Source organism: Entamoeba histolytica, genomic scaffold (genome assembly GCF_000208925.1).
Source record: "Entamoeba histolytica HM-1:IMSS scf_1104750517131 genomic scaffold, whole genome shotgun sequence".
Classification (NCBI taxonomy): domain Eukaryota; phylum Evosea; order Mastigamoebida; family Endamoebidae; genus Entamoeba; species Entamoeba histolytica.
Genome location: NW_001915029.1, coordinates 23,581 through 35,762, shown reverse-complemented (window position 1 = coordinate 35,762; position 12,182 = coordinate 23,581). Strand labels below are relative to the sequence as shown.

The following is a 12,182-nucleotide window of genomic DNA, read 5'->3' as shown; positions in this document are numbered from 1 at the left end:
TTCTTCTTAATAGTTTCATTGACTTGTTGTAATAATGGTTTCTTAATTCCTTTGTCAAGTGGAAGATTAACAAGAGTTTCTGTTCCTTTACCAATAACAAAGACATTGTTTAATCTAGTAGTGAAAGTGTTTCCTTTAGCATCTTTAATGTGAACAATTTCAAATGATCCTGGATGAACTTCTCTTTTAACAATAACTCCAACACGACCCATACCATTACCACCAATCATCATAGCAGTATTTCCAATATCAAACTTAACAAAATCAACGATTTTTCCTGTTTCAAGATTAAGTTTGATTGTATCATTAGCTTGAAGTTCTGGATGTGGATATCTAATAGTTCTACCATCATGAGTAACAATGTATGGAATAGCACCAGTTCCAAGTACTCTCTTTTCAATTTTGCATAATTTGAATTTAGCTTGTTCAGCAGTTAATGGAACTAAGCAAAATCTTCTTTTAGTGTTATACATTAATCTAAAGTTTTCTTTAGTTCTTGGGATAGAAAGAACATCCATAAATCCAACTGGATATCTAGTGTCAGTTCTAATCTTTCCGTCAATTTTGATTGTTCTGTTCTTAACAATCATTGTAACTTCTCTTCCATTTAATGCATAGTTCAATCTATTTCTCAAAATAAGAATGAGTGGAAGACATTCTTTCATTCCATGTGGTCCATGTGATGGTTTTGGTGCAAAAGTTCCTCCTAATTTAGAAAGCATCCAATGGTGTGGTGCATTTAATCTCTTTAAGTGATGTCTTGGTCCTCTAGCCTAAAAGTTAGTAAGAATTGTTCGCAGTTTCGAATAAAATAAAACGAAAGGAGACAAACCATTTCACAAAGAAATTCCTTATTTTAAGTTTTAAAACCCTTTTTTTTATAAAATTAAAAAAAATAATAAAAAATTATAATAATTATAATAATTATAATAAATATAAAATTTAAAAAGAAAAACAAAAAAAAAAAGTACAAAATAATTAATTAAAAAAATGATGAAATTTTAGGAAAAACATATAAACCATCTTCAAATAAACCATTTGTTCTAATCTCAATATCACCTTCATCAACAAGATATTGTAATAAATATAATGTATCTTCTTGAGCAAAAGGGAATTTTTTACATAAATTTTCAACAGAGACAGAAGGATATTTAAATACAAAAGATTTCATTCTATGAATTAAAGAATTAAATAAATCAATATCAATATTACCATCAAATTTAGACCAAGGAGTCATTCTGTCTAAGTCTAAAGGTTCTGATACAATTTGTTCAAGAGGTAAAGAATAAATTCTTTTTTCTCTAATAATAATTTTTTTAAATAACATATAAGCGATAATAGGTTCAATAACTTTAATAGAATAACCAATTTGATTAATAATAATACTAATTGTTAAATCTCTTTCAATAGAATTATTTTCTTCATTATTAAAAATATTTTTAATACGATTAAATAACATAATTTCTTTATCACTAAAACAACTAAGTCTTTTAAGAAAAGTTAAAGAAGAATACCATTGACTTCCTTTACTATAAACATATTTATCATTAATATCTTCTTCATAAAATATTAATGAACTATCACCTATTTTTTCACTTGCAAATTCACCTTTAGGAAATATATATGGATGAATTTCAGAAATAAAGGATAATTGAATAATCATTTCATCAACTTGTTCTTGAAGAATTGGTTGTTGAATTTCCCACCAACCACAAGAAGTAATTGGAGTATATTTTTTAAAGAAAGATTGAGAAAATAATTTAGATTCAGTAAGATTAATAAAAGAAGGAGTTAAACTCATTAACATTGGACTAAAAGGATTTCTATCTTTACTAATAAATTTAATTTCAGCTAAAAAACTTAATGCATGTTGATACTTTTTAAATAACATATCAACATCAAGTCCTAAACTTCTAATTTCATCAGGATTTAATCTAAGCATTGCCATTGATTTATAAACTTCATTTCTTTGTTCATCATTATTAAAAATAAGTTGAACATCATCATCAAATATTTTATTTTCTTTTTTTTTAATTTCAATAATTTCATCATCATCATATTTTTCTAAATCTTCATCAAATATTTCTTCAATAATTTCATGATTTTCAGGTAATAATAATTCTTTTAATCTAACACTTATTTGTTTCATTTTAGCTCCAACTTTTTTTGTTAATTTTTTTAAAATACCATCAGGTAAAAATTCAGGAAGAGAATCATCATTTTGTTCAATATTTCCTTCAAACCAATATTTTCTATAAGCAATTAATATTTTTCTATCTTCTTCTTTACTCCATTTTTTTTCATCATTTTTTTCTGTTTTTCTTTTTTTTTGTGGTAAAATAAATTTTCTAATTTTTAATTTTTTATCAACAATTGGTTGTTTTTTCTTTAAACACCTTTGTCTAAATTGACTTATAACATGAGCTAATTGTTGTTCACTAAATCCTGTTTCTTCACATAATTTTTGTTCGTCATATTCAGTATGTTCATTATAAATATGATCATAAATCATAGCTCTTTGTGGTTTAGTTAAAATTGAACCAGTATGCCATGAAATACTTCTTTTTAATAATGGTAAATTTTGAAGTCCTTCAATAACAATTGTTGATGGTTCTTCAGTTTTTTGTGTTATTGGATCAGTTACTGGAAATTGTAATGATTTTACTTCAACATTTACCCAAAATTGATTAACAGTAATTAATGAATTGAAATTAAATATATTTGCTGTAATTTCTTTTGTTTGATTATTTTGAATAAAGAAAATACCTTTTTTAGAAACAACCATTCCATCAGGATCATCTGATTCAATATCTCTTTGGATAAGTCTCATATCTCTTAAAAATGAAATAACAATATTTAATCTTTTAATCCATGATTTATTTGTTAATAACCATTCTCTTTCAATTACTTCTAAATCTTTTACTTTTATTGGTTGTTCAATTAAATTTTCATCAAATGGACAATTTTCTTTTACAATTCCAATTAATTTATTAAACATTCCAATTTCTAAATTTTCTACAAATTCCATAAGTCTCATTTTAATTTGAGTAATTTCCAATTGATTTAACCATTTAATACAATCATCAACAGTTGTAAATTTTAAATCTTCATTATTTATTTCATTTTCTTGAATAACAAAATTCTTTCCTTCTATTTTTTGTTTTTCAAAGATAAATTTCCAAATTTCAATAAAACAAGTTTTAACTCTAATCATAACTGGTTTAATCATTCCTTTCCAATATTTTTTAACTTTAGTTTCTTCTCTTTTTTCAACTTCACTAATATTTTCTTTTTCAATTTGAACAACATTTTCAATATCTTTTTTATTAATTGGTTTAATTTTTGAACATTTAATAATATATTCTTTTATTTTTTGATGAACATCTTTTAATTTTGTTTGAATAACAACTTTTATATTTCTAAATCCTCCATTTTCAAATGGTATTTTTAATGATTTAATTTCAATTAATCCTTTAGTAATTGCTGGTTGAAGCATTCTCATAATAGTTTTATGATGTTCTGATGTATTTTCTTTCATTCCAAGTTCTCTTCTAATTTCAGATAATCCAACAATTCCTTCACGTTGAATAATTTCATTAATTAAACGAGTTCTTTCTTTATTTAAAGTAGTTGTAGATTTTCTAATTTTTTTAGGTTGTGAAAGAATATTATTTTCATTTCTTTCTTCTTTTTTTATTTCTTTTCTTTTTATTTCTTCTTCTTTTTGTTTTATTTCTTCTTTTTTAAATTCTTCTTCATTAATTTTTGGTGCAATTTCTTTAAGCCATAAACGATATTCTGATGTTTTTGATCTTACTTTTCCTTCCATTGTAACTGTAATTCCAAACATTTTAGTATTTGCAATAAATTGTGTTATTCTTGTTGCTAATTTAATTGACATTTTTAAATATTTTGAAATATCTCTTATTGTTGCTCCATTTTTTGATATTGAAACTAATTGATATAATTCACTGAATAATGGATGTTCTCTTCCAAGAAATCCAACACTTTCTTCATCTTCTCCATTTTCAATTTGTGTATTTTCAATTTCATTTATTGAATTTTCATCATTTTCTTGTATTTGAATTATTGGATTCATTTGTGAATTAATTGAATATTCTTGATTATTAGAATTTTGAACAATAGAAAATTCTTCATCAATTCCACCAATTTGATTTTCATTAATTTGAAAAGGTTGTTGAATAACATTATTTTCTTCTTTTAATTTCCAAAACATACTAATTTTACTTGATCCACCTTTAACTGTTCCTTGAACAAGTTCAGCTATCTTTTTTCTTTGAATAAATCTTCCTACTGAATTAAATCTTTTTTTATTTTGTGCTCCAGTAAGTCCTAATGCTTTTCTAATTACACTTTGTGGAACATATTTTCCTTTATTTTCTTCTAATATTCTTTTAAAAATATTTTCATATTTTTCAATTAAGTCTTCATCTTCTGAGTTTTGACGATTAGAAGAATTAAAATCAAAAATCGATAAAACTAATTTCCATGAATTTTTTAAAATTGGATATTTTTTTATTAATCCAGCATCTGTTAATTTTTTGACATAATACGTTATATTTCTATTATCTATTTCTACTTTTTTTAATAAATCATATTGTGCTATTCCATTTCCTCTTTCTTTTCCAATACACGCTAATACATTATATAATAAATCTGATAAATATACACTTGTATCTCTATATCCTAAAAAATATAAATGATGTTCTCTTTTCATTTTTATTGTCATTTCATTTGTTTCTTCATATATCTTTTCTTTTATTATTCTTTTTTCTTTTATTTCTTTCTTTTTTTCATAAAATTCAAATAATTCTATACTTTCTTTTATTGGTTCATAAAAGATTATTTCCCATTGTTCTTTTGTTGGTTTAAATTCAATTCGTTTTTGTATTATTTCTTTTATACTTTTTATACCTATCCCAAATTCACATGATTCATATGCTATTTCTTGTAATAAAATGGTATAATAATCACTTTCCATTCTTTCGGTTTTTTTTTTATTATAAAGATTCTTTGAGGGTTTTTTTTTTTTTTTATTTCTTAATTTTTATTTTATTTTTTTTTCTTTTAGCATTAATATTAAAATATAATAAAATTATAGTTTTGTTAAAATAAATGAACTTAAAATAATTCAGTAATGAAAGTACTGTTACTTACTAGTCTTTTACTTCTTTCAACCCTTGCTCAAGAAACAAATGAAGAGGTACAAGATTTTAATGAAGAAGAAAATTTACAAATATCACATTCTGAATTTGTTAGACCTAGAAAACCACAACCAGCTTCTGAACGAAAAGACTTACATTCCAAAAGTTATAAAATGGAATATATTACATTATTCTTTGTGATTATATATTTTGTATATTTCTTTATTGGTAAATCTAGTAATACTAGTGTAGTAACAGAATAGTTTGTTTTAATATATATTGAACTATTAAAAATACATAATAAATCAAATATCTTAATATGATTAGTGCACATTTTGCTCATGCTGCAATATTTAAATACTTTAAAAAAGGAAATAGGAAATCAGAAGTTCCTGTTGGAATTATGAGTGTTTCATGTAATAAATTTGTTATTGAATGTTATGATCATCCTTTAATAAAAGGCGCTTGTCTTAATTTCAATTTGGTGAAAAGACAAGAACTCTTTAATCATCTTTTTTCTCTTATTACTAAACAACAAGATGAATTAATAATTGATGTTGTGTTCAATAAAGGTATTGCACCACCTTGTATTTATGGTATTTGTAAAAGTAAACAAGAAAAAAAATTAAGAAAACAATATTCAGAAATTTCAAAATTCTGTAAAACTAGAAATGGAGCACAAATGAAATTATCAGAAAAATATGTTGTTTTTAGTGATGCATTTGATTCAACAGGAATTTTAAATCAACCAATGATTGATTTTATCAATTTATATGAAAAAGAATTTAATTATTTCATCTTATCTGATCAATCCACATCAGTTTGTGATGAAAAATCTTTAATGAGATGTAGTATTAAAATTTGTAATGGAGAAATTATTTCAAAAGCTACTGACCTTATTTTTGGATTAGCTAATTCTATTAATAAAGTGACAATTAAACCTTATCTTCTTGAAAAATGTAAAGCAGTTAGAGCAGAAATTCAAGAAGAAGAAGAAAAGGAAAGAGCAAAGAAAATCAGAGAAGAAAATGCTGAAAGAATAGAAAAAGAAAAGGCAATGAAGATTAATGCTATGACACCTGAAGAAAGACGAAAATATGAAGAAAAACAAAGAAATAAACTTGTTAAAAGAAAACAAGTAAAAGTAAGAATGGGATAATTGAGTAGTTAAAGAAAAAAAAATTCATTTAAATTGTTAGTGAAGAGATTTGATGAAATGCTACTGCCAATTTTTCATTTAAAACAATATATGGTTGAATCGTTTTGAGTATTTGTTGTTTAAGTAAAATAAATGATGAAGAAGATAATAGTGTTGGTAAATACATAAGGAATATATCACATGCTGTTAAACAAGCATTTATATCACCAGTAAATGGATATAATTCTAATAATTTTTCAATAAACTTAGAACATTTGGATGGTATTAAATCAACAATTTCATATAATATTTGAAGAGATTCATCAGAACGTAATTCAAGATGATTTAGTATATATTCTAAACATGATACATTTTGAATAAAAGTTGATTTTAATGTTTGAATAGTTTCATTTGATTTAAATAAAAGTAAAATTAAATGATGTGGATCAATATGATTTTTATTTCTCCATTCTTCTCCAAAATCAATTTGCCATAAATTTAAACGAATGATATCAGGTGCAATAAGAGTAATTATTTGATTTGGTAATAATGGTAGTATGTGTGAAAGAACAATAGTAGCTGTTCCATAATTTTGTTCATTTAAATAAAATGGGTTTAGACAAAAAGAGAGAATGTGATGAATTATTTTAGTAAATGGTACTAAATTATTATCAGTAAGATAACTCATTATAATAAGAATTGAATTTTTTATATTTAATGATGTTGTTTGGTTTTGAAACATTGATGAGAGTAGTTCAAGTATTGTTAATGGAATGTCATATAATAATGTAGATATATAAATCAACATTTCAATACAATAATTTTTTTCTATTATATTTCCTTGTAATTTGTCTCCAATTATATGCCAAATCTCTGGTTTAAACTCTCCGTTAATAAGATGAGGATGATGACATAATATATTCTTAAATGCTTTTAAATAACTTATTGAATAATTATTATTAATTTCATTAATAATCAAATCAAAACATTTATCGTTGATTTCTTCTTCATACCCAAGACAAATTGAAACAACTCTTTTTTTATTATTGTCTTCACTTATATCAAGTATATCTTCTTCATCTTCTCCAAATGTATTTTTTAATATATTACAAATTGTCCTTAATTCACTATGACATATTTGATTTTCTTCTTTTAGTTCTTCAATTTCATTATTCATAACTTGTTGTATGTGTTGTAACGAATTAATATGAATTTTTAATGACTCTATCGTTCTTTTCATTAACTCTTTTTCCATCGTTTCGTTTTGAAGTTGTAACTCAACTAACTTAAGTCGTTCAATGATTTGTTGAGAACTTTCCATGTTAATAAATAATAATAATTATTAGTGTTGATTAAAAAATAAAAACATAAATAAAAATTTGTGGTTTTTGATTTAAATCTGATTTAGTTTTTAATTTTCAAACAAATGAAAATAAAGAAATAGTTAATTAAGTGTTAATAGAATTTCATATATTCTTCCTAGTTTAGCGGAGACTAATCCCTGAGCTGTTTAAAAAACAGTAATCTTTTTGTTTAACTTATCATTTATGTTTTTCTTGCAAAATGAGAAAATCACTTCTTTGTTTTATTTTTTCTTATTAATGTCTTCTCATCCTTCTTCTGCTTAATTCTTCTTTTTATCCTTTTGTTTATTTTCTATCTTAATTTTAAACATTTTCTTTTTCCTTTTTTCTTTATTTTATGAATGGGAGAAGAAAACATTTCATTCCCACTATATTATTATGTTTAATTTTCTTTTAGTCTTACCTACACTTTAGTACTTCCTTATATTACACCATGTAATATTCTATCATAATATCTTGCTACACCCTTTGCAACTTTACCTAATACATTCCTAATTCAAATACACTATCATAATCAGATAATTACCATTAAAAGTTGAAGTTTTAATTATATTAATGTTTGTGTGTAGTGTTTCAGACATGCCACCTTCGATATTTCAATTTTTTACAAGACAAATACATAACATCAGAATTTCAAAAAAATTATAAACCTATTACAAACTATAATACTCTTTTCTTATACATCTTTATCATTTTGATATATAAAACCAAATAATTCTCTACTTAAATTATAAGAGAATGTTCTGTTCACTAAAATAAAATAAATGATGTTAAATATGAAATGTCATAACACAATATAATATAAAAATTAATCAACCAAAGTAAATTCTTCCTCCTTCAGGTTTTTATTTTTTGATTTATATTAAAGTTAGAAAGTAAATAAGTATAAAAGAAATAAAATTATGTCAAAGAGTTATGTTTTTCACTATTTATAAAATTGTCAGACTTGAATTTATTCCACAAAAGAATAAAAAATAATTATAAACAGAATTTTTGAATTTTTAAGTATAAATTAAATTAATTAATTCATTGTTTAAAAAGAATATAAATAATAAAATAAACTTGTTATTTAATTATGAAAGATGAATTGAAAAGTTCAAAGAAAAAATCATAATTTGGGGTATAACTATTTAAGATCTAAAAAATACCAATGATGTTTATTTTATTTTTAGTTACAGTTCTTTATTTAACCTAGGTGATAACTATCTTTTCATTAAAGATATGGCAAAAAGACTAGATAAAGTTCCAAGACTTCAAAAGGCAACTTTAACTGCTCAAACTAAAATGAAGTCAACAAACTCTAGAAGAATGTATATATTAGCTGGGTGTTACTACTTAGTAACAAAAGGATGGTCATTTCTTTTTTCAAAAGAACAAAGAAGAGCGGAAAAATTACACCACTTCTTCCCTATTCAAAAGATATGGAACGAAAATGGAGTAATAATATTTGATAAAGAGTTTGAGTATGAATTAATTCAAGAAGAGAAAGAAGCCAAATTAAAATTTGATACTGAAGGAATTCCAATAATGAAAAAGGGAACTGAGAAAAGTGGAAAACAAAATAAGAAGAGATTAGTTTACAATGAACTTGTTGTTATGAATATCATTAATGAATGTTATCTTAAATACAATGAACTTGGGAGTGATAATAGTTTGGCACACACAAAAGTATCAAAAAGTGCCATTAGTAGCCAACAATATACAAAACTTCCATTAGTAAAGAAAGGTGGTAAATGTATTGGTATTTATAAGAAAATAGAAGTATTAAATACAACAGGAACTTTAGTATATGACTTTCTTTGCCAATATCTCAAAAAAGAAAGGGGTTCTCAAACAGAATATGAAGGTGTTTTTATTGGGGACAAAGATTGTTTAAATAAAACAACATATGGAAACATTCTTTTGGTATTCTCAACAGAAGAATTTTTGGATCAAGCTATTGATGAAAGTAAATTCGATTGTTTTAATGACAAAGTTAGTTGTCCATCATTAGTATCTTGTTTATCAGTTGCTCCATGTCAACGATTAAATGAAGGTGTTAAAATTCAACCACCACAATCTCCTACTAACATTAGTAACTCAATGGAAGATAACCCATTAAATAACGATATAGGTTCTCCTTTTGTTGAGTATCAACATACAGTGTTTGATTATAGTAATAAAGTATTTCCAGTTAAGAGTAGTGAAGTACTTCATCAAATTGAAGACTCAAGTAATAAAGTAGTTATTCCACAGAATAACGAGTCTGAGCCATGTGCTGATATAAAAAGATACAAGATGACGGAAGAATATTTGCAAATAGATCATTTGTCAGATATGGGATTTAAAGAAGATGGATTTGTTCAAGGTATGTATTACTAATTTTGAATAAATTCATGGTTTTTAAGTATTTTTTTGTTGATTTTATGAAGAGTTTCAAAAAACATTAAATTTATTTTAATTTTGTGTGAAAAAGTCATTTAATAGAATATCTACATTAGATTTACTTCAAATTGAGAAGTGAGTATTTGAACTTCACCAATAAAGAGTATTAGTGATGTAGAGTTTAATGCAAACAAATGAGAGTTAGAATGTTCATCATCAGATATATCACAAGAAATGAGACGAAAAGAAATAAGAACTAAAATTGTGGGATAAGTTCCAAAAAAAAGAAAAAGCAAGAAAGAAGAAATGAATAAAAAATAATAAAGCAATTAATTAAGTATTAATAGAAATAGTTTCTATTTTTAATGGTTCAGGGGAGACTAATCCCGTCAATGAGTCTTCATCTTCTAGTATCTCTACGGAGTATGTTTTGTTGTGATTGAAGCAGTATTCAATAACATCTATCATGTTTTTAATTACATGGTTTTTTACTTCTTTCTCGATGTCAATCTCAATTTTTAATTCTTTAATTAATCTAATACTTTCTTTATTTATTAATCCATTGATTGAAATTACTACTGGAATTATTTTGACATCTTTTAACTTTTCTATTTTCATTAACATATTCTTTAATTCATTATACATATTTCTTTTCTTCCAATAGTCTCAATTAATATTGTGATCAGCCACAATAGTCATATCAAATAATAGACTAGTTTTATTCTTTTTATCTAGTACGTATATATATGGTATTTTGTGATATTGTCATTCATTTTTATGCATTATTTGTTTGTTCATATCATTGTGATGTCTTTATATTTGAACATTGTTTCATATGGAGGTTTTATATTGTTTATTGAATGTATATTTTCTTATTAATCAATATTATAATGCCGATATTTTCATGTTTTTCCATTTGTGATTTATTATGATAAATACAAGATAGTAAGATGTGTTCTACTGTTGTTATCTTGTCTTTACATAGTGTGCAGTATTTCAATCTTTCATTTTTCATTATTTTTGTTTTTCTATACAAACAAAATATTGCTCCATCTTGCATTTTAGTTAATTGTAGAAATGCATTCTTTTTAATATTGATTGACTTCCATGCCTTCATTGTAGTAGTTTTATCTACTCATTTTGACTCAAACCATCTTCTGAAGTGTCATTTATTTGATGACACTTCCATTTTTTGATGTATTTGTCAACAATTTCATTGTGGATTGTTCAAATTTCTTCACTATTTTCTGTCATTATTCTCATTTCATCCATATATAATGTGTGATTTGATTTTGGGAATTTCTCTTCGATGATTTGAGAAATTACATTCATCTGTATGATGAAGAGTATATTTGATAATGAATCACCTTGTAAAATTCATCTATTTAATTTAATATATCCTAGATATTCATTATATTTATAACCGATGAATATCTTCCATCTAGTCATCATACTTTCAATTATGTCAATGATGACAAACTCATAATTAAAATATTTTAATGATTCAATTACCCATTCATGGTTGACAGTGTCATATAATTTCTTAATGTCATAATATGACTCATCATATTTTGGGTATTTCTATTCTTTCTGCTGCTTTAACATATAACTATTAATTATTCATTCTTTAGCAGCAAGAGAATGCAGTTTACATCCCAATTGATTACTACTAATTTTAAATTATTCATTATTCATGTTAAGTCTTCTGTGAATATTTTCTTTTAATATTGGTGTAAATACTTTCATAATTACATTTGTACAACTGATATGACGATAATTAGTGACATCATTCCTATCATATCACTTTGTGGATTAATAAAGTTCTTCCACTTATCATGTCTAATTTGATGTTTTCAGGGAAGTTCAACCATTCATTAAAGATATTGAGAATGATTTCTCTTGATGATGACATCATTTTCCAATAATACCCATATATAGTGTCTATTCCTGGTGCTTTCCAGTTACTTATTTTCATTATACTTAAATTTAATTCATTTATTGTTATTATGACATTATCATAATTGAAATATTTTTCATTCCACGAGGTGATTTGTTTTATTTTCAATTCTCTTTATTTAATCTCACCTGTGTTTCATATAACAATTTCCAATATTCTAAAGTAATATCGTTATTTGGGTATATTTCATTTTT

The 12,182-nt window shown here is 24.3% G+C and overlaps 5 protein-coding genes across 5 annotated transcripts, besides 4 other annotated features; 2 read left to right on the top strand and 3 right to left on the bottom strand.

The window, feature by feature from the left end:
* Positions 1 to 87: 87 nt before the first annotated feature.
* On the bottom strand, positions 88 to 722 carry EHI_057850 (40S ribosomal protein S4, putative; the record flags this gene model as incomplete). The annotated part of the gene is made up of 2 exons (XM_001913899.1): positions 88 to 114; positions 156 to 722. The coding sequence occupies 2 exons, from the start codon at positions 720 to 722 to the stop codon at positions 88 to 90; spliced, it is 594 nt and encodes a 197-aa protein (XP_001913934.1).
* Positions 723 to 982: 260 nt separating this feature from the next.
* EHI_057840 (uncharacterized protein) lies at positions 983 to 5,002 on the bottom strand (the record flags this gene model as incomplete). Its single annotated transcript, XM_647014.1, has 1 exon — positions 983 to 5,002. The coding sequence occupies one exon, from the start codon at positions 5,000 to 5,002 to the stop codon at positions 983 to 985; it is 4,020 nt and encodes a 1,339-aa protein (XP_652106.1).
* Positions 5,003 to 5,158: 156 nt separating this feature from the next.
* Positions 5,159 to 6,324, top strand: EHI_057830 (uncharacterized protein; the record flags this gene model as incomplete). The annotated part of the gene is made up of 2 exons (XM_647015.1): positions 5,159 to 5,427; positions 5,493 to 6,324. 2 exons carry the CDS (start codon positions 5,159 to 5,161, stop codon positions 6,322 to 6,324), a joined length of 1,101 nt encoding a protein of 366 aa, XP_652107.1.
* A 28-nt stretch (positions 6,325 to 6,352) lies between these two features.
* Positions 6,353 to 7,624, bottom strand: EHI_057820 (uncharacterized protein; the record flags this gene model as incomplete). The annotated part of the gene is made up of 1 exon (XM_647016.1): positions 6,353 to 7,624. One exon carries the CDS (start codon positions 7,622 to 7,624, stop codon positions 6,353 to 6,355), a length of 1,272 nt encoding a protein of 423 aa, XP_652108.1.
* Positions 7,625 to 7,735: 111 nt separating this feature from the next.
* Positions 7,736 to 8,259: a repeat region.
* Positions 8,260 to 8,888: 629 nt separating this feature from the next.
* EHI_057810 (uncharacterized protein) lies at positions 8,889 to 10,028 on the top strand (the record flags this gene model as incomplete). The annotated part of the gene is made up of 1 exon (XM_647017.1): positions 8,889 to 10,028. The coding sequence occupies one exon, from the start codon at positions 8,889 to 8,891 to the stop codon at positions 10,026 to 10,028; it is 1,140 nt and encodes a 379-aa protein (XP_652109.1).
* Positions 10,029 to 10,116: 88 nt separating this feature from the next.
* Positions 10,117 to 10,269: a repeat region.
* Positions 10,270 to 10,353: 84 nt separating this feature from the next.
* Positions 10,354 to 11,245: a repeat region.
* Positions 11,241 to 12,182: a repeat region.